This window comes from Tigriopus californicus, chromosome 6, assembly GCF_007210705.1.
Source record: "Tigriopus californicus strain San Diego chromosome 6, Tcal_SD_v2.1, whole genome shotgun sequence".
In the NCBI taxonomy this organism is placed as follows: Eukaryota; Metazoa; Arthropoda; class Copepoda; order Harpacticoida; family Harpacticidae; genus Tigriopus; species Tigriopus californicus.
Window position 1 is genome coordinate 6,959,986 of NC_081445.1, and position 22,114 is coordinate 6,982,099.

General features: G+C 47.6%; 2 protein-coding genes across 2 annotated transcripts; one reads left to right on the forward strand and one right to left on the reverse strand.

Moving 5' to 3' along the window:
- Window positions 1–2,074: 2,074 nt before the first annotated feature.
- LOC131882475 (splicing factor 3B subunit 1-like) lies at window positions 2,075–7,363 on the reverse strand (the record flags this gene model as incomplete). Its single annotated transcript, XM_059229622.1, has 4 exons — window positions 2,075–2,339; window positions 3,239–3,455; window positions 3,521–3,793; window positions 3,876–7,363. Coding segments are annotated over 4 exons (4,137 nt in total), but the record flags the coding sequence as incomplete, so codon positions are not given.
- A 4,727-nt stretch (window positions 7,364–12,090) lies between these two features.
- On the forward strand, window positions 12,091–22,030 carry LOC131882772 (leucine-rich repeat serine/threonine-protein kinase 1-like). Its single transcript, XM_059230029.1, has 4 exons — window positions 12,091–12,612; window positions 13,276–13,633; window positions 14,126–16,902; window positions 16,974–22,030. Exons 1-4 carry the CDS (start codon window positions 12,575–12,577, stop codon window positions 21,685–21,687), a joined length of 7,887 nt encoding a protein of 2,628 aa, XP_059086012.1. The 5' UTR covers window positions 12,091–12,574; the 3' UTR covers window positions 21,688–22,030.
- The last annotated feature ends 84 nt before the right edge of the window (window positions 22,031–22,114 follow it).

Sequence of the window (22,114 nt, forward strand, 5' to 3'; positions counted from 1 at the left end):
CCCCTCAGATTTCCTCTAACCAAAGTGGGTCGAATTTGACAAAACAAAAATCACTTCATTCATCTACAATGTACATCTAGAAATCCGTGTTTTAGAATCAGGTCCTTGACACGTCTTGCCAAGTCTTGGTTTCAAATACTTTGCATTGGTCATGTTCATAAAACCAATGTAATGGCCATAGAGAAAAAAGATCCCTACTAGATTCTATTTCAAGCCAGAAACAAACTAAGAAGAGCATTGGGGATTAAAAGCCCTCCCCATTTTTTTAACAGCTACTAACTTAGTCTCTGAGCTCTCAACTTGAGAGTTGAAATTAGAAGTTTTTGTTCAACAAGAACTACGTTTGTGGCCTAATCAAGGACGACAACCTTTCATCACAACTGCTCATTATTACCAAATGAGATTTCTACACGGAGTTAGTACCTACCATCTATGGGATCTTCATCATTGTTCCTTTCCTTTTCGAATCTCCTTTGAATACGGCGCAGAACATCATGAACGTTCTTCAACCCTTACACTCCTTTTCTCAATGAAGAGACGTGTTACAATACTATTCTTGGATTGCATGAAGTAATGAACGACATGCTCATGTTGGCATGTCAACTTGCACACATACATTAGTTGGTTGGCCAAGTAGAGTGCTGACAAATGGAAGGATCCTCTGAAGTATACAGTCCATAGATTAGATTTAAACATGATGTCCATGAGGGGGAAGAGCTCTGAGTTGCTAGTGCCAACGGACATGATGCATTTAGCCTAGGATTAATCGGTGTCAAGAGGTCATGGCGGATCAACGACCATTGCAAGATAAGAAAGACGGGATGCACCCGCCAATCTGTCAAACATAACCGAAATCAAGGAAGATGGTTCAAATGAGTCGCTTGGGTCTCACAATATGCGGTGTTCTCGGAAACGCTTCATAATCCTCCTGGTGTCTCTGAAAGAAATTGCATGCCAAGAGCCATAAAGGCGCTTATTAGCATCATTAAATTAAGCCCCAAAGTGCCTCAAAAACCTACGAGGAAGCACAAGATGATGAAGATGATGATGAACAGGCGTTGCTTTAGAGCTCACCACAACCACGAGAAACGGGCAACCCATAAAACTCCCAGCCCATCGTACCGACGTTACATATTCGGAGTGTAGGCACGGAACGATAATAGAATACTCACTAGATAGATAGATCGTCGGCAAGCTGGTTGAAGTGACTGCTGGCGAGTTGTGAGAAGACACAATTCGCCAGGCTGTAGTCTAAGGGAACGAAGCGTTGTTGGATGTAAAACAACTCATCGAGGGTCCTACTACCAATGTTCAATGCAATTGGTGTTGTGGCTGTTGTACAGTATAGTCGGTAGAAGAAGCAGTGGTACAGTAGTAGTGCATGGCGTTGCTCAAGGTCGAGTAAAAAGACCTTCCTCGATCGTCGAAAGGGCAATCGCATCATCAGGGAGTCCCATCTTCTTTGAGCGAAAGAAACCAAGTCAGTTCTTCTTCTGATATGGATCGTCGGTGGATCGTGGAATGGTGGGTACGACCACAGTAGAATTAATCCCATTTCTTGCGACCTTTTCTGAATCGCCAATTGCCAGCCAATCTTACTCGTGTGAGAGCTGTGCAATATTTGCACCACACAATGTCGTCTGGGCGAATCAAACCAAGCCGTATTCACTCATGTTGTTAGAGCGGATTTTGGTCCGTCTCATATGTCACCGTTCCCTTGTTAGGTGACCTTTAATGAGGATTGGGTTTGTGCGTCACCTGAGCCAATGAGCGGGTGAGCGAGCGCCTTCCTCCCTCCAACAGCCAGACCAAACATCACCTTACCGGGCGTCTAGAAATTCCACTTTGGGAAAGGAGCATTGAATGCGTTTAACGTGTCATCAGTGAAACATATTGTACGTACCTCGACTGTTTCCGACCTAGTACTTACTTAAATGGGTTTTGGAGCTCGCACTAGTCGGAAGAGAGGGCAAAAGAATGCGTGACCAAGAAAACTGAAGAGGCGAACGAAACACGAGACTTCCGTGATCGATGGGCCTTACGCATTTTCCGCTCACATCAAACAACTAGCATGCTCGGTATTCATTTTTTATTGTTATTATTTATGTTACAAATGATGGACATGAACGAGGCGGGCAACGAAGGGTTGGTTGGTAGATGGATTGATTGGTGAGAACAGTTCACAAAACATAGTCCAATTCATAGCGCGAGTACATGTTCTTGGCGTCGTTGGGAATCCGAGGATATCCGGCAACCAGAGCATCTTGGGATCCTATATACAAGGAGTTGTAGATCTTCCAATACACATCGCGCACTTTTCGGGCAGGATGAAACAGACCCTGCAATAAAAACAGATGGGCAATGAGATAAGAGTCACGAAACTGGATTTTGGCAACAACTTCAATTCAAATGGCGTTCATGACCACGAAAAGAGATGGGCAACAGAACAGTTAGAAGAGTCATTCTGACCAAGGGAATGAAGCAATAGCCCTGTCACAATTTATCTTCGATCCAAGAATACGACAGGCAAATAATACGGGTATTAGTCTGCAGTAACGGAAGGGGGCGATTTGAAAATCCTGCCCAATCCACAACGCGCACATTTTTGAGAGGATGACATTTCAGAGTCGGTTCACGTTTGTGATGGGCAAAACTTTTTGCACTCCGGTATTTCTGGGGGAAGCATTCATGATAAGAAAGAATGCTACGAAAACCAACAAAGATAAAACCAGGAGAGACAAATCTATAAAATCTGTCCTTAAGCTTGCTAATATTTGAAGTGCCATTGAATTGCCATTCGATTTCGATCTTACGCGGAGCTTACTTCGAATGATCATCATGAACATGAAATATGTTGGATTGAAGTGAATCTCATTCGTAAGTCAAGTGTCGTACTACAATGAAATAGGCAGAACCTTGCAAGAAACATGCACGTGCACAAAGAGAGGAAAAACGACGGTCTCATCTTCTGACGTTCAAAATTTCCAGGATGGGGAGGGGGGGGGGCTCAAATTCCACGACCTTCTATTCTGTGTGCTTCGTTTTGGGCATACAATGCTCAAGCATCGTATTGATCAAGCTTGCCAGTACACTCACACAAATAAAGCCGGAAAAAAGGAGCATGGCCATAATAATTGGACAGAAATTCATAAACTGACAATTGCAATTGCTGATTGGCCCGGCAACAATCCACCACAATCCATAATAGTACTACAACTGATTAACAGAAGACACTCACCTGAACAACATAGGACAGAACCTTTATGGGACCGAGAGAGACGCGCATTCCATCCACGGCATCCATGAAGGCTTGCACTAAATGAGGCGATGTCTCGAACACGTTGGGCCACACAAAATTCAGCAGATGCGTCAGAGCGTCCTCGCAACCGAATCCGTACACGCCCAAAGACATATGTTTGATGGCAGCGCAAGCCGTTTGTCGATGAACCAGATCTCTGCAATGAGGGAAAAAATGAGGACTAATTCGACACACACACACACAAGTCAAGGGGTCACTTACCGGTCCATGAGAGCATCTTCAAGCAGAGGGGTAACAGCGTAGATGTAATCCTTTCCCATTTCTCCGATGTATTCGAACAAAAACGACAACGATTTCAGCACCCCGTTCTGGACGTTCAACTCGGGGACTCTGTATTCGTTCATCAAACCCGGCAAAACCGTGAACGGGGAACAGGTTTCCGCCACAATAGCAATTGCCACGGTGGTGCAAACTCGGTTCTGCCGCTCTTGGACCTTCAAATTGTTTAGAAGAGTGGCCAATACGTCATGGGGACTGTAAAGTAAAACAGGGGAACAAGAGCATGAGGTCTACGTTTCCTGAACTCTGAACATGTCTCGTTATTTTGTCGACTTACCCAATGGCCTTGGCGATATAACCGAAAGTGTTCACGGCAGCCCGACGAATGGCTTTCTTGTGCGCTTTAACCAACTCGAGCAACTCAAAGCAAATTCTCATCCATTCCCGAGGTGAAACGTACTCCGGACCTCTGTCTGCAATACGACCCACCAGATCGATACAGTTCTCTTGGACTTTCTCATGTCGATTCTTTAAGATGGGCGTCAGTCGAGGCAGGAGGTCCTTGATTGGAGGTGTCATGCGAATCATACCGATGACATTAACAATGGCCTTCAAGGCACCCAGGATGGATCCCAGGACCTCGGGGTACTCTTCGCCCAAGTATTCGTATAGAACCATGCCCAGATGACCCATCAATTTCTCTTCTTGACACGTCTTCATGACGCCGGCAATGCGGGAAATCAGATCTGCGGCCTGTTGTCTCACTTTGGCCGACTTGTTGTTCAGTCGCCACAGGATGGTTCCGCAAATTTGCGGCAAATACGGCTTGACACGCTTGCCTAATGCGTTGACAATGGTGCCAAAACCGTTGAGCATGACCACATCCTCGGTGGTCTGTTCCTGGAAGGCGTACAGGATACCATCGATGAGCTGCTCCTCGAGTCGGGAATCGATATCAGCCGCTCCCAGACCGTCCATGATCTTTTCGATACTCTCCATGACCATCTTACGGTATTGCTCATTTTCGTCTTTTAGATCGTCCACCAACCGATTAATGATCTCACTGGCACCCACGCGGTTGGCAATCTCCACAGTGGTGTCGACCAACTGGCGATAGTTTCTTCGATCCAAAGCCATGCGGTGGTTCCAAAAGTGCTTGAAGAAATGAGGCAGGATCTCATCCTTGATGTACTGTGCTTCCACACCATCGGTGGAACAACACTGCTTCACCACCTTGAGCACGATTTTCTTCATCTCCTCGTCAGGCGATTGGAACTCTCGAATGAGGATCAACATGACTTCACGCGTGTAGTAATTGGCGTACTCGGCGTCCATGAGAGGGATGAGATAACCGATGGCCTTCAAGAAGGCCGCAAGACCCTTGCCACGATGCGTTCGGATACCTTTCCACAACGGCTTCAAAACGGAATCGAATGACTCGATACCATAAGGAGCAGCGGCTTCGGAAAGAGCTGCGAGCGCCAAGGCCGTGATGGTTCGCACTTTTTGCTGCTCATCCACTAAACCGTGCTCAATGATATCGACCAAGGAGCGAAGATGAGGCAAGATGGCACATCCCATCAGGATGGCGATCTGTTGCACAATTTTGATGCCCGTGTGACGAGCTTGCCACGATTTCTTGGACTTGCAGACAGCCTTCAAAAACGGGAGTAGCGACGGTATTCCCAAAGACGAAGCCACCACAGCGAAGGCTCGAGCCGTTGTATTCCTCACGTACTCGTCGATGTTATCGATATCCGGTCTCATGGTGGAGATCATGGTGGCCAGACCCGCAGCTTTGGCCAAGTTGGAGATGATCTCTCGACCTTCCACTCGAGCATAGTAATCTTCGTCGATGAGCAACGGCTCAATGACCACGAGAATCTTGTGAACATAGGGTCGGACGAGATCGTCCAACTTGTACAGAATGCGATCGATAACCTTCACCAGAAGATGACGCTCTTGATCTTCCAAAGTGGGCGACATCAACAAGGGCAGAATCTGATTAAAGAGTGGCCCTGCTCCAAACTCACGAGCTTTGTCCGTAATGCGTCTCAGGGCGGATTTTCGCATGGGTGGTGTGCCGTTTTTGATCTTCAGCAAGAGGGTCATGATGTCACGTTCCTTCTGCTCTTCGGGGGTAAGAGTGTCTTCGTCCACATCAACCAGAAGCTTGTCAAAATATTGGGCATCCTCGGGTTTAAGAAAGGGTAGATTTTGGCCCTTGGGCTGTGTGTCGGCATACTTATTCCGATCCGGAGTCTCGGGCTGCATGTAAAACCCGGTGGGCGTCTGTCCCATCATGGGCGTGGGGGTGGCCGTCAATTTGCGGGCGGGTGTGCGAATGGGAATATACCCGGCCGGTGGCGGCAGCACCTTATAGCCAGGAGGAAACATTTGATCGAGTTCCTCGTCAGACAAGGGACGGTTTCGATCGTCGATCTCCTTCTCCCACCGATAAGCCTGAAGTTGCTCGGGTGTCATAGATTGCAGCTGAGCCGGACTAGGTGTGGCCATGCCCATGGCTTTCTGACCCATGGGAGTGGCGCCGGAAGGGGTCATCATCGAGGGTGTAGCCCCACTCATGGGAGTCATGCCCATGGGGGTCATGCCGCCGGGTGTCAATCCGCCCGGGGTCATACTCGGGGTAGCGCCACCCGGGGTAGCATTGCCAGCCACCGGTGTCGCCCCCGAGGGTGTAGCCCCCGGGGTCTCGTCCCAACGGGATCGGCGTTTCCCGCCACCAGGCGTGTCCGAAATGGTTTTGTCGCCGCCACCCCCTCGGTCGGTTCGGGGCGTTTCGGCCCAACCCGCGCCATGACCGGGTGTCTCCCTTTCGGTTCGGGGTGTTTCATCCCAACGATTACGACGGCCACCAGGAGTTGCCCCACCGGGCGTGGCCGCCCCGGGGGCGTCACGACCGGGGGTGGTGGATGTGTGGGCGGGCGTAGGATCCCACATTCGTTGAGCGGGTGTGGCACCGCTGGGTGTTTCCGATCCCGGATCTCGTCGACCGGGCGTAGCATCCCATTGACCTAAATGGGCGGGCGTGGCGGGGGCATCTCCGGCACTGGGCGTGCCAATGGCTTTCTTACTAGGCGTTTCATCCGTGGTGACGTCCCATCGGCCACGACGTTTGGGCGCGGTGCGCACGCCCTGCGAGATATTGGTATCTACCACCTTAAGCGTGCCCTCTTTGGCCCGATCTTTCATCTGCCGATTGAGATCGGCCTCGGTGTGGCGAAGTTGCTGCTCGCGCATGACATCGGCATAGCCCCGAGACCCGACATCGGGCGTGGCCCCGCCGTTGGCGAACGGATCCAAGCGAACGGGCGAGATGATTTGTTGGCTTCGCTTGCGTCGATATTCATCCTCGCGATCCACGATCTTGGGTCGTTGATGAGCGGCAAACGGGTCGGCTTCTTCCCGTTCGGCCTGGCGTTGATTGTCGCGGAGAATGGCTTGCGGGGCGGTGTAACTGGCGCGTTTGGGGCCCAAAGCCGGGCCGGAATCCTCCTCGTCAGCATCTTCATTGAGGGCCAACGACGTGTGATAGCCCTCGAATTTGCTCTTCTCGCCCGAGTAGATGTCGCCATCGAACACGCCCACCTCAGTTAGACCAATGCGTCGATCGGGATCGGGCTGTTTTTCGGCGGGCTCAACGGGTTGATTCTCGGTGTCCAAGAGTGATTGACGGGCGGCCCGCACGGCTAATAACTCGTTTTCAAAAGCTGCAAGGGAAAAACAGAAACGGCCGGCATTAAATCCAATCAACGAAACACGGCCCCATTGGATGGGCGACGAAATGCACAGGCCAGGCCCAATCAAATTGAGTCATATCTAGGCCTATTGGGCACGTGGTAGCCCAGTTTAAAATCCGACTTGAATCGTACTCCTCCTAGTCCTAAGTTTCTCCCCCACCCTCATAAGCCGAGTGTGCTCAAAGCAGTTCATCTGGTCGATAATTCTGAACACCCGATCAAAGAGGTTCCTTCCCTCAGGCCCAGCAGTTACACCTGGAAAACTCCGTCCAGTCCATCCCGGACACCAGCCTTTCCCAGTATCGCCACCCCAATTGGACGGGGGAACAGAGATTTCCAAATTCGGTTCCATGTCAGTCAGTTTCTCGCTTCCTGGATCGGTGTCTCAAACTGCCCCAATCATTGGCTAATCCGCTCAGCCAGGCCTGCCAGACTCGGGGTCGACTCTCCGGCTATTTAGGACTCATTTGGAGGCTGGAACTCGTGCATCGAGCGGTCCTAGGCCGTGCGGTTAATTGGCAGTTGGGAACCAATCCGGCCCCATTCAACCAACGGCTCACCTTCTTTTGATTGGTGGGTTGCGCCATGGCGATGGACTTGGGAGGGTGTCAATCACCGTCAGTACTCCTCGGAGCCTCCACTAGGCTTCAATGGGCAGTAATCCGAATCTCGAGGCCCGGGCCAAAGCAAAGACCGAGTATATTGAGTATGTTCCGTGGGCACACAATTGCACACAACGTTGGGATTCTTTTGCTCTATCGCTCGGGCTGAGCAGGAACAGCTGAAACGACCCTCAGCCGCCTCTATTAGCTAGGCTAAATGGGCGAGGCAATTCATGGCCTTTTAAGTTGAAGGGTGACGCCTGGTGGACCTATACGCTTTCATTCCAAAGCTGAGGCTAGTCATATTAGGGTGATACCGGGTGGGATATTATGACATCTGAATGGGGAGGAAGGGGGCAGGTCATAGCCCAGCCTGAGATCTTATGAGCTTGGAATATTACAATTTTTCAAATGATGGCTTCGACACACTGAGCAGCTTTGGCCCGGTGCTGCCCCCTTCTCCGGCCAGTGAATGTCTAGTAAATACTAAAACTTACCCAACCTTTAATGCTGCCTCTTGGAGCCAATAGTGCTACACCTCCCTGACGTCAGACAAGGTCATAACTCAGTAACTAGTGTAAATTATTGAGGCAAAGTGTGAACACAAAAACGACAGGGAACCAAGCCAAATTACAGTATACTAATTTTTATTTACATAAAGTTCAATTTTCATTTGCAAAGAGCAAAGAATGGTCTTGAAATGACATTGGAATGAGAAGCAACTGCCCTGACACTTTACTTTCATTCCACATTTCAAAAACCAATGCCGGCAATTTTTCAAATTGAAATACAAATTTTACTTATCTTTTTTTCCTGTTAGATATGTAAGCATATAAGTATTTTTATACTATAAAATTAGACATCATACAAATAGTGTTTGGATGTAATTGGGATGCACCATTGCAAAGACTTTGTTTTTGAAAAATCTTACTAACATATAATAGCTTGTAAGTTTCTACTAATAACATATGCTTTTCTGATGACATATCTAATTGCTTTCAATATTATGAGTGAGTATACAGTTTCATAATCAAAAAAATGCCATCAAATAATTGCTATCAAAATTTTTGATCTGTATTTTTCTGTTGTAGCAACGTAGGTGGCAACGTACAAAAAAACATATGCTATTTAGCCTGCATTTTTGGGATTATATATGCAGCATAATGTTGCTAATTGAGTTTAAAAAAATTATTGAGAATAGATTTCATCATAAAACCATCTTATTCTGAATGAAGTTATTTAAAGCACCATTATGTATTTTACTAAATGTATTTTCAATACTCTAATAATAAGCAAGAAGGCAGCTAATCTGACAATGCCCTACTTTTCCAAGGCAGCGTGACCTGCTAAATTCATGATTTGAAGTGAGTCATTGCTGTGCTGAGAAATGTCAATTTTCAATTTTTTTCAAAGATTATTCGTTTTTATGATTTTCATGACACAAAGATAGATACTTGTGTGTGTTGACTTTGCTGAGGGTGAAAAACAATTTTACTCAATCGATATCACAAATGTGGGCAACAATCAGTTACCTTTTGATCAAGAATCTGGCCAAATTTTCAAAATAAAGGAAGGTGAAGCCCTATAACTAGCCCTCTACCTATAACCATTAAACGAGTACTCAGTGAGGCTGGATAGAAAGTTGATCAGCTTTTAAGAATTTTGAAAGATTTAGGCCAACGTGGACAATTTTAACTCAATAGAATGGTAGTGTTCGAATTACATCGACAAATCCTCCGTAACATTTCCTTAAGCTCAATGATAGCCTGTTAGTTTCAACATTTTAATGTTCATGCTTATAATGCTAGGATTTCACTTTCCTTGACAAGAAGGGGGACTAAAAGCTTAAAAGCTACGAGATGCATATGCAACATGTTGCCTTACCCAAGTCACCTCTGCTTTTAGTTGTCAGTCCGTCCACATATGGGTATATTTGCATATTTTCTTATTTGATAAAAAATAATCATTAGGCGTTGTGAATTCTTGGTAAATAGGTTTTAATGCTTGTATCTTTTCATTGACTAGAGCCATTTTCCTTAACATTTGACCTCAAACCCCGTGTTTTTGGCCACTCTTAGGAGAGGTTCATGAGCAGGCAGGATTCTAAAAACGGTTTGTTGCTGGGCATATATTTAAGACAGATTTGCTTCCCCAAAAATTACTCATATTCACCGTCTCTTAGTTCTTGAGAACATAAAACCTACCAATAAAAGCTCTGGCAAGATAAGTCTCATATCAGTAGAACCAATTCCAAACCAATCACAATCTCGGCAATCATCTCCAAAACCAACCCAAGCAACAATATTCCAAACCAATTTGCCTGATTGTCACCATCATCTTGTTAAATCAACGGAGCTTTTGCTGGATTGATAAGAGCTTTGGCCACTCAGACAGTACAAGAGGAGGAGAATTGGTTCCGTTGATTTAATGACGTGATACTTGAAATGCAGAGATTGGACTTGTGAGTAAGCAATTAAAAAATATTTTGAATGAGATGCATGCCATGGTGTCTCTGTATTGACTCTAAATCATGACAACCATAGTATTGCTCATAAATGTAATAAACTCGTTTTAGCCCAAACTTGTCCAAGCAACCGCAACCAGGCTCATGTCGTTTAGTTTTACTGCCGGCGTTAAGAAAAGAATGGAAATACGATTGAATTTTCAACTTTTGAGTGATTTGTGCAAAAAACCTCTAAAATATGTCATTTTTTGTGCAATTCTGTTACTGTACTAAACATTGCTCAATATCAGACTACTGTTTGGGTAACTGAAATAAATTACATTTTGATTGAATAATCTTCACTTATCACTTCACTTCCCTATAGAGGGTGTTACGCATCTGCTGGCTCTCCGCAACCTCTCATCAGTTGTGCCACGGAAGGCATAAATGGGGGTCCTGCACTATAACGTATGTAAAGCATAACTTTATGATTGAGATTATACAGAAATCCTTGTGATTATTGAAAAGAAACAGAATGACAATAACACAGATGAATGGGGTATCCCCCATGCGGTTTCATGAGCGCATATTTTGAGATGCGATTTTTACCCAGTTGCTCCTACTGTGAGTATCAGCTAGTTTCCTGAACTACCATGGTGAAGCACCAAGGGAGGACCACACATTTCAATGAACACTCAAAATCTAATCCAATGTTTTCTTTCAATGGCTTAAAAGGATGTTACCAAAAATCCTTGTTTTTCAACAAAACTAAAGTCCTTATGTATATTTTATGAATACATACATTCATCTTGCTCAAAGAAAACTTGAACTAATAATATAAAAAAAGAAATTAAAAGATAGGACAGACTTAACACCACTTCCAAAGACAAAACATATTTGTTGATGTTGTAAAATCCCCTGTGGGGAGCATTGTTAATGAACATGAATTCGTTGCAACATAGTATTGTATTGCCTAAAGATATGGCACTATACATCAAAATAGCAATTGGAGCGATATTATAGCAAACTGGATTATGGTTTAGCATATGAAAATCGACATCTTCATCATTCTTATGTAAAAAATAACTTTTCCACGCATCTTATGTCAAAAAGAACCAGCTATTAATTGACAATTTTTCATTAGCACCTATTGAAGTTCAATTTATCAACAATATTTGTTTTTTTTCGAACATTTCTTGAAAAAAGCCGCGTATAAGTTTACACTCATTATAAAATGACATTTGATAGTCACCTACTGTGGAAGAAATGATCTACAGAAAGCCACGTTTTTGAGTCAAATAATCTAATTTACGTACCGAAAATGGCATATACTGTCGATAAGAGTTCAAGATCAAACAATTTCAAAACTGAAACGCGCTGTTCTTTCCTTTCTAGTAAATAATTGTGATTAAACAAAAAGCATCAGATAACAAACGCTTCTTTTACGCATAGTACATAGCCAATGTCTTGTGCCTCCCAGAGCCAACGTTTGTTATTGTTTACATTTTGAGGAGGGGGAGGGGGGGGGCAAGGGCAAAGATATCTAACTAAACAACAAGCACCTATCCAACAGAACCCCTGTGCCCAAGTTCGACCCCCTTCGCCGGTTTCGTTTAGATATCAGGGATCAGATTCGGGGATCAGATGGTTGGCATACTAATCTGACCAATTGAATTCACCATCTGGTGCCTGACTTTCGTCGAGATAGAATTTTATGTCCATAAAACCAACATCTGCCATGGACTGACGGCCACTTTCATCGTTGATTGAACACGCGACGGTGGATGAGTGCGGTTAGACGTCTCCAGTCTACCATAACAGCCTATCATTGGTTCGGCCATCAGACCGCGAGTCGTCGTGGCCCACCACCGGAACGCTAAACCTCACATCAGATGGCCGACGGACCCGACGGACCCGACGGACCTACCCCTCTGGCCCTGAGGGGTACTTTTTGGCCACCCCGAGCTAGCTGACGGAGAGGCTGAAAGCCAAGAGTAAACAGAGAGAGCGAGCCACTCAGCCAGCGGACCAGCTGGCCAGCCAGCCCAAAGAACCAAAGAAGAGAGAAACCAGGAGAAAATCATGAACAGACACCCATCGACTGTCTAAGACGGGCGCCCATCACTACGCCATACATCCGCTCCTCACCATTCGCCCCACCCACGCCCTGATCATGAAGGGCGTGGCTGACGTGGAGCCTTGTCGTGATTGAGTGGGTCCACCTGGTCTGATGGAGTCGTTGGTGGAGGTGGAGGATTTCCCGGGACGGTCAGTGCTTCTTTGATTCTTTCCGGCATTATTCTTAATTATTCTTATTGGCTGGTGTTCAGCGAGCTAACGAACTGGGGATCCTCGGAGATCCTCGGCTCGGAGAGAGTCGCTGGGCCAGTTGTGAGGCTACCGGGATTAAGGTGGTCCAGGTCAAGCCGGACCATACCCGAATCGGGTCCATCATGTGTGGTATTCTTTTTCCCATGGAAATTGTTTGCTAGGTGGTCAGATCCCCAATCCTCAAACTAGGTCAAAAGTTATACTTTGTCGTTGTCTACATAATGGTGAAGAGGACTAGACGACAGGAGTCGGAGATGCGACTTTTTCAAAAACGATATGAATGACCGTGAGCCACAATCTGAAAAACTATGACCGGCCACTACTAAGGGGTGAAGAACCACGTATTCGTTCATGGGGTCTGAATAGGCTAGCCTTCGACGGGTATTTTCATGATGAAGCCAGGGCTCCCTAAGACATGTCACGGGCCGAATCGAACCCAGACATGACCCTAACCGCTCCATCAATGGACTTAAATTCACCCAATACCATTGGACTCACATCTTGAAGTAGTATGCCGGGTCCGGGTTGAAATGAGAGGGTTATTGATAAGTGAGCCAACACGCCTTTATCAACCTTGTATGTTATGGATTGGGCTTTCAGCTTGTTGCACGTGGCCGCTTTGTGGGATAACGGCGAGTTGTTGACGGATTTGCTGCACGGTGAGGAGCGGGCCTGTTTGGATGCCCGTGATTCGTTGGGCCGCACGGCCTTGCACGCAGCTGCCACCAATCCAGCTTCGCGTTGTTTGACCATCTTGTTGGCGGCGGGCGCCGAGGTCGATGCGTTGTGCGGGGTCAAAGGTGATGGTCGCACGCCGTTGCACGTGGCGGCCGAGCATGGGCACGCCCACAATGCCCGTCGTCTGGGCGAGGCCGGGGCCAATTTGCTCTTGCGCGACCAAATGGGTCTCACGGCTTTGGATCTGGCCGAGAAAGGTCATCATGAGAAATGCGCTCAGGTGAGAACATTAGGTCATTCTGCCTGTTGATTCAAATAACCATGATGGTATCATGAACTCAATAAGTGTCCTGTGATTTAATTCATGAAATGAAAAGAGTGCAGTTGACGGGTTGCCACTTGAGCCTTTTTTGACCAATTGATGCCCTCACGAATCTATTGTATTATATAGTTTTTCAATTTGATAAAAAACATACCCGTTCCAAATCACGGTACCCTAGAATGGTAAGAGACGTGACACTATAAATGGATAGCTTCTCGTTATCTATGTTAGGATGAAATAACCCCACATGTTATAAATAATCGTGGATTTGTACCATCGTGTAATATTGGGCGTCACGTTTTGAATATAATTTGACAACAAGAGGCCATTTTGCTTCGCTTAAGTGAGTGGGCACATAAAAACTGGCCTTTCTTAATGAGAATTTACTTTACATACGTTCATTGTAATGTTAATGATTAAGACTGGAAATATATCCATGATCAATTTCAGGTTCTTCGAGAAATGGCTCGCTTTCAAGAAGATGAACGTTTAGCATTGCTGCAGTCGCTGCGTACGAGTTGTGTTGGCGGCGATTTGACCGCCTTAAGAGCCGTGATTGATCCTTTGGATGCTCCCACCATTTCGGCTTTGGTCAACCATGCCAGCAGTGGTAGCAACACCTTGCTCTTCAAGGCCAGCGAATACGGTCATCGGGAACTCGTCCAGTATCTCATTGAACGGGGCGCTGACGGGCGCAGTCATCCCGTCACCAAATACTCGCCGCTCTACATCGGCGCCTACAACGGACATCGCGATGTGGTCGAGTTGCTGCTCCGACGCTTTCCGAAGCTCATCCAAGTGCTCACGGTCGAGCAATGGAGTCCGCTCCATGCGGCTTGTATCAACGGTCATAGCACCATCTTTGAGATCCTTCTCAAGTACCCGTTTCGATCCGAGTTAATGAGGACCTTTCGTGACAAGACCGGCCAATGGTCTTACGATCTGGCCTTTGACGTGAACCAATGTGATGTGACTGGGCAAAGTGTTTTGTACCTGGCTTGTTGTATCGGCAATCAGAAGATAGTGGATACTCTGTTGACCTTGCGAGTACGAGCGCGAAAAGTCACGGCCTTGGCTGGAAATGATCCCAGTGTCTCAGTGCCGGTCCAAAGTCAAAGTCAGGACGATATGAGTCTCGAAAGTTTGCAGAAGAAGGCCAAAGTGACGGGAATCCAAGCTTTGATCTCAAAGTTGCGGGGTGGGGGAAGTCAAAACGACGATTCCCTTTTGGCTGATGATGAGAAGTGGTGGAACCCCGTGGATCTGGATCTGTATTGTAACAATGGCCAGGAGACGGCCTTGCACCATGCAGTCAAACGACGGGAACACACCATTGTCAGTCGCTTGTTGAGAGCTGGTGCCAATCCGAATCTCGTGATTTATGCAAACGAAGGCGATCCGGCCTCGCAGACCTCTTTGGCATTTGATGAGCAATTTTACTTCAGAGGCTCAACGGCTTTAGTCGAGGCCTGCAAGAACCGAGATATGGGCATGATTGATTTGCTTCTCAAGTATTCGGCTCGAGACGATGATAATAAGGCCTTGTATATCGCCCTCCAGCACAAGGACGATGTGATTGTGTCCAAACTCTTGAGCCTGAAGGCCAATCACGACGTGGAGAACGAGATCAACAAGAAGGGTATTTCCGACTTCAATCATAGCCATCACTCGTTTGCCAAGGGTTTGGCCTCCAGCCTAGCGTACAGCTCGATTTTCCCCTCCACATCCGTGATGATCAACTGGCACAACCAAGGTGGGTATCTCCACACCATCTCCGAGCAGTACATCATCGATGCCACCATGCGACTCAACCCCAAATTGAAGCTCAGTCCCAAGTTCCAGTTTTCGGCCATCCATGCCGTCACTCGACTGGATTTATCCAACAATCAGCTCACTGACATCCCGGATTGTATTTGGTCTATGCAGAGCTTGAAGTTCCTCAATCTGGCTCAGAATAAATTGGACAGTTTGCCCTCCAACATCCATAGAAAGATTGGCCTCAGCGCTCTGAGGAGCGCCCGATCGTCGTTATATTCTTGCCCGTGGCTGGAAGAGATCCAATTGCAAGATAACCGATTAGAAACCCTGCCCGCAGCCATGTTCGGCTTACCCTCTCTGATGTGTCTGGATGTGTCGAACAACAAACTTCAGTTCTTGCCCTATGAATTGTGGTCGGCCTCCAAGCTGAAGGAGCTCAATCTCTCCTTCAACCTTTTGTCAGAACTTCCGGGAACTCGATTTCCGCTGAAAGAGGACGATGACAATTCAACGTGTTCGACCTCTCATCCAGCTCGAGATTCGTCATCCATCTCGGATTTGTCTCTGGCCGAGACTGACAGTGATCTGGACGACACGAATCTTGCTAGCGGGGAATATCCATCCAACACGGATGACGATTCATCTTCGTCATTGAAGCAATCGAACGCGGAGAAACGCAAATGTTTGGAAAAGTCCGAAGTGCGACACCTGAACCTTTGGTCGGGTTGCGTGGACGTGGTGGACCGTGTCAGTGCCGACATCAAGGACGCCAATGAGGAATCCTCGTGTTTGATGAGTCTCAATCTGGCCCATAATTCGTTCACGGTGGTGCCTCGCTGTCTTAGTTGTTTGTGCCCGAGTTTGGCTCGGCTCAATCTAGCCTACAATTCTCTGACCAAATCCGGAGCCATCTCCAACTACCCGCAGTCCATCAAGCATCTGGATTTGTCCAACAATCAGATCAACGATTGGTTAGGTGAAACCAGTCGATATGCGTTCAATGACAATTATTGCTACTCATTGGTGGAGCAACCCCAAGTTGACGAGGACCCACCGAATACAAACAAGAAGTTTTCGCGCATGATGCAACGCCAAAGTGTGGCCAAGATCAATGCGTGTGTACACAAGAAACACCCGAGATTGGAGAACCTGCGCACCTTGATCTTGAGTGGGAATGCCTTGACGTATGTAAACTTCTATTCCCGTGGTGATTTGGATGGTTCGGGGAGTCAGAATTCCGAGGATAATGTAGTGATATCCGATCCCACCGCCGGAGATCGGAACGTGGTGATGACGAATCTGAAGAGCTATCGTATTGTGTTCCCGGCCCTGAGCATGTTGGACGTGAGCAATAACGAGATTCATGCCATTCCTTCTACATTGAATGACCTTGTCAATCTGTCAGTGCTCAACATCAGTGGCAACACCAAAGTCACCGAATTACCCCCACAAATGGGCCTATTGAACAAGTAAGAGTCGTGGTTCCCTTTTTATGTTGGTGTTATTTGTGTGACTCTCATCGTGTGAATATGAATTTCAGATTATGGAACTTGAACACTGCTGGCTGCTCGCTTCAAGAGCCTTTGCTCACGATGACCTCATCCAAGGCCTATAAAACGTCGGACATCATTGGGTACCTCCGATCCGTTCTCGAGAACTCCAAACCGTATGCTAGAATCAAACTCATGGTGGTTGGAATTCAGGGCATTGGCAAGACTACCCTTTTGGAGCAACTCCGACAAGAAAGTGGATCCTCATTCCGAAGGAAGCCTATGGAGCATTGGGCGAAACGGATGGGCAACAAGAACATCAACATGAAGACTGGGAAAGGCGTGTCCATATCCACTGTGGGTGTGGACATTGGAGATTGGACCTTTGAAAAACGAGCTGAGCGCGGCCACCCCTCGTTTGGACCTGTCGTATTCCGAACGTGGGACTTTGGTGGGCAGACCGAGTATTACGCCACTCACCAGTATTTCCTGTCCAAGCGAAGCCTTTACTTGGTGGTTTGGAAGATCACGGATGGGGAGCGCGGAGTCAATGAGATCATGCAATGGTTGATCAATATCCAAGCACGAGCACCCAATAGCCCGGTCATTATTGTGGGCACTCATTACGACGTGGTGAAAGACGAATTTCCGCCGAGTTTCTCCGAGTATCTCCAGCAAAAGATCCGTGGCCGCTTCATTAACATCTCGGATCCAGAGAAATGTGGTCTGCCTCGAGTTCTGGATTCCATAGAAATCAGCTGCAAGACTAAATTCAATGTTCGCATCTTGGCCAATCTCTTGTATGAAACGGCCTTCAATCTGAAAAGTCCTGGGAGTAAAACGCGTCTGCTCGAGCAGAAAATTCCAGCCACGTATTTGGCATTGGAGGATTTGATCGCAGCATTGAGCTCGGAGCTGAAGGCCCAAGGATCGGATCCCGTGCTCAATCAGGAGCAATTCGAAGAGACCATTAACCTGGAGCTCGAGAAGCGATTCCATTTGAAGTTTCGCGACAACACCGAACTCAACCAAGCCACCAAATTCCTCCACGAGAACGGGCTCCTTCTTCATTATGACGATGCCACCCTAAGGGATCTGTATTTCCTTGACCCTCAATGGCTGTGCGATATCCTCTCGCACGTGGTCACCATCCGAGAGATCAATCCCTTCGCCAAGAACGGAGTCATGCGATTAGAAGATCTTCGGCACGTGTTCAAATCCTCGGCGTCGATCTCGGTGACTGCCAAATCTTACATCGTAAATCTCTTAAACAAATTCGAAGTGGCCCTCACGTGGGACAGTCGGACTTTATTGATCCCTTCGCTACTGCCGACTGAGCAACAAATGAGGAGTGGCGTGCCCGGAATGGATTTACGAGTGAAAATCGCCGTTCGAAGTCGCGGTTGGGGGTTTCGAGGTCGTCGCGCTGGACATCAAATCGCCGCAACGACGGCTAGTGCAGCTTCAAGCAACGAAAAAACTTACAACAGGAGCCGATCCGTCCCGGCACGTCAATTGTTGAAAGGTGGCAAGTTGAAGATATCTGGCCCCGTGGTCGAATCTTCTTCGGGAGGAGCAAAAGAGAAGAGCAAGGAAAGCGATAAGGATTACGAGATGACGAGGCGTTCTGAGGCTGAACATGCCATTCATCGCCTCTGTTTGATGTCCTACTTCCCGTCTGGCTTCTGGTCTCGGTTGTTGACGAGGATTCTCGCCGATGACACAGTGGTTGAGATTGTACGATCCTATTTCATCATCCCCGAAGAGATCAATCAAGACCCGGTGCTCACCAAGATTTTCGTGGATCAAAAGCCCGAGTGGGTGTGTTGGCAGACGGGCATTGAGCTCCGGTATATGGAGACCACCTTGTTCAGTTTGAAGCAAGTTCAGCACAAGATCCAAGGTCAACACGACTATTCCAACTACGAGATGGTCATCTACTTAGAGGAGTGTTGGAACCCCGTGGACTCGCAGCAATCCTCCATTATGGAAGTGATTCTCCCCCAAGACACCGTGGTCATCAAACGGACCGTGCTTCCCACCAATCAGGGCGAATCGATCGGTTATCAGGCCATCGTACTTGATCCGAATCCCAAATCCGTTTGCCAGCTTCTCGCCTTGGCCGTGGAACACATTGACACCTTGTTGGAGGATTGGTACCCATCGCTGGGAACGCGTTTCTTGCATACTTCCGAAGGGAAGATGTTGGTGACTCGCTTGATCCCATGTCCTCGATGTCTAGCCGAGGGAAAGGCCCGTGAGGCGGTGGTCAATAATGGCCAGTCGTGGCAGGATTGGAGTTTCCTACCCGACAAACTTCAGCGAGAGGCGCAGATCCGTCATCAGAGTCGGGAAAGCGCCACTTCAGATAAAGACAGTGGTGTGGGACAAGAGAGTCCCCGGGGCTCTAGGAAATCCACCACCGACTCTGTGGGCGTTGAGGCCAAAGAACAAGACGAAGGGGGAGGTGATCCAGAAGGTAGTAGCTCTTCATCCGTGGACGAGAAAGTGTACTCGTTTCTGGTGGAACAGACCATCTTGGAGGCGTTTGAAGGGACCAACCCCCATTGTCCGAAGCACGGGGACTTGGTTTTGGGTCATATCGCTCCGGATACCGTGTTCCTCGACCTCGACGAGCGATTGAGAATCAGCAATGAAAACATCAAACAGGGGGATCTGATTGGCAGAGGCGCCTTCGGATTCGTGTACGAGAGTGTTTGCAAACTTCGGGGGTCGAATGTGCATCGAAACGTAGCCGTGAAGATGCTCCAACCCATCGACCCGGGCCCAAATGCTCGGGAATCAACTGAGGCTGCCTTCAAAATAAACCGATCCAAATGGGAGCGGGACCCCTTGCAATATGCGTGCAAGGCCTATTGCTCCGCTCGACAAGAGTTGAACATCCTGATTCACTTGAAGCACTCGCACATTGTTCCCCTGATTGGGATCTGTTCCAATCCGTTGTCCATCGTCTTGGAATTGGCTCCGCAAGGTGCTTTGGATCAAAAGCTCAATCAGTACCGTCGATTTGGTGACAAGATCTCGGCCAAGAGCGTCCAACTCACCATCCTGCAAGTGGCTCGTGCCCTCGAGTACCTTCATCAGCATCACATCATCTATCGGGATCTCAAGTCTGAGAACGTGCTCGTGTGGCAACTACCCGAGCCTTTCTCCAAGAGCCCCGTCCAGGATGTCCATATGAAATTGGCTGACTACGGTATCAGTCGGCCCACCCTGCCCACGGGTACCAAGGGCTTTGGCGGCACCGAGGGCTTCATGGCCCCCGAGATTGTCAAGTACAATGGTGAAGAGGAGTACACGGAGAAAGTGGATACCTTCTCCTTCGGCATGTTCATCTACGAGCTACTTACGCTTCAGCAGCCCTTCACCGGTTTCGAGAGTGTGAAGGAGCTGATCTTGGAAGGGGGTCGTCCCCCTATCACGTACAAAGAGCTGGCCTATCCCACCTACTTCATCGACCTGATGGTCATGTGTTGGTCCCAACAACCTCGAGATCGACCCACTGCCAGCCAATTGGTCTCCATCTCAAGTGCTCCTGAATTTCTTCACCTGGTCGATGCGGTGGCCTTGAACTATGGCCTTTGTTGTGCCCACGCCATTGTGCCCAGTGTGTCGAGCAAGCAAAACACTGAGCTTTGGATGACTTGCAGCTCGGCCTTCGATGAGCGTCCTCAGCTACACGTGCTCGAAGTGAATCCCCTGGGTTGGCAAGATCACTTGATCTTGAAAACGAACCTGTCGCATAATGTGACCTCGATGTGTTTGGTGAACAACTCTGCGGTGTGGTTCGGCGACAATCTCGGCTTCATTCACGCCTACAGTACCGCTCAATATTCTCGCATCTTCAGCTACAAAATGGAGCCCGATGAATTGGAGGATGCGGCTCCCGTGAGGTCAATCCATTACCTTCCCGATATCCAGCGGGTGTGTGTAGCCATGCACAATGGTCGGATGTTCCTTTGTTGTGCCAATGTGATCCCAAGGGCCGAGGAAGGTTGTGAGGGTACGTTTTTGATTACGGAATTGGGCAGTGCCACGTGCATTCATTGCGTGACCAGCATCAATCGGGGCAAGAGTGTGGAGATCTGGTGTGGGGAATCGCATGGAGCATTGTCCGTATTCACACTCAAAGACGGGATCGTGACTTCCCAAGAGGTGATCAATCATCATGATCCCGTGATCGAAAACATCGAAGTCCTTCAGGTCATCTCACAAGAATACAAGGGTGTGTCCAACGAGAGTGGGAGTGCCTTGATCTGGACTTCAATCTATCCCGGCAGTGTGATCTACCAATGGCAAACTGGGGACAAGCGTGGGATCAAGAACCGCTTGGATTGCTCCAAATTAGTCCCCAGCTCCGAGTCATTGAAAACCATCGCCATTGACGAACATTTCTCGCCGGGGCGTTGCCAAATCGCGTCCATGGCCATTCTCGAGCACAAGCTCTACATCGGAACGAGTTGGGGTTGTCTGGTTGTGGTGGACGCGGTGAGCATGCGACCGCTTTCGGTGTTTCGACCCTTCTCGGAAGGCATCCAAGCTATCATTCCAATTGTTCCTCCCATGCCCAAGGCTACACGGCACCCTCTGATGGTGACTTTGGGCAAAGGCTACCGAAGTTTGATTGGTCGATTCGTACCGGATCGCCGATTAAGATTGAGCAGTGAAGAAGGCGAATTGCTCGTGGAAAGTGATATTATGTCCGCTCTACTCTGGAAGCCAGACGATTGGCTTTGTGACTAATCAAATCAAATGTACGAATTATTAGTATGCAAGTAACAATGGGCTTCAAAATATTCAATTATTGTTTGGTGTGTGTGTGTGTGCGCACCAATCTAAGACTAGTTCTCATCAACAAGCCAATGCATTGAAGATGTATTAACCCGTGTAACAACGAATTCAATCCAACTTCTCCACGAATGACTAACGTTAACAAACCAAAAAATGTAGTACATCTGTGATAAACATCGAATCTTACAAACGATCCTTACATTTATAGATAGAGAGAAAGATATATTAACTCATTTCTTCCTTCCTTCATGTTCAACTCATCGTTGAAATATACCTATATACCAAGTACACTGTACGATGAACGTCCTGTTTCGTAAAAACGACCGTCATTATATTATACGTCGCATTCGTTTTTGTCTCGTCTGTCTAGTATATTAAG

Coding starts and splice junctions, on each gene's coding strand:
- LOC131882772 (XM_059230029.1), top strand. CDS start 12,575: ATGGAGTCGTTGGTGGAGGTGGAGGATTTCCCGGGACG. Junction 13,634..14,125: donor ATCATGAGAAATGCGCTCAG/GTGAGAACATTA, acceptor GATCAATTTCAG/GTTCTTCGAGAAATGGCTCG. Junction 16,903..16,973: donor CAAATGGGCCTATTGAACAA/GTAAGAGTCGTG, acceptor TATGAATTTCAG/ATTATGGAACTTGAACACTG.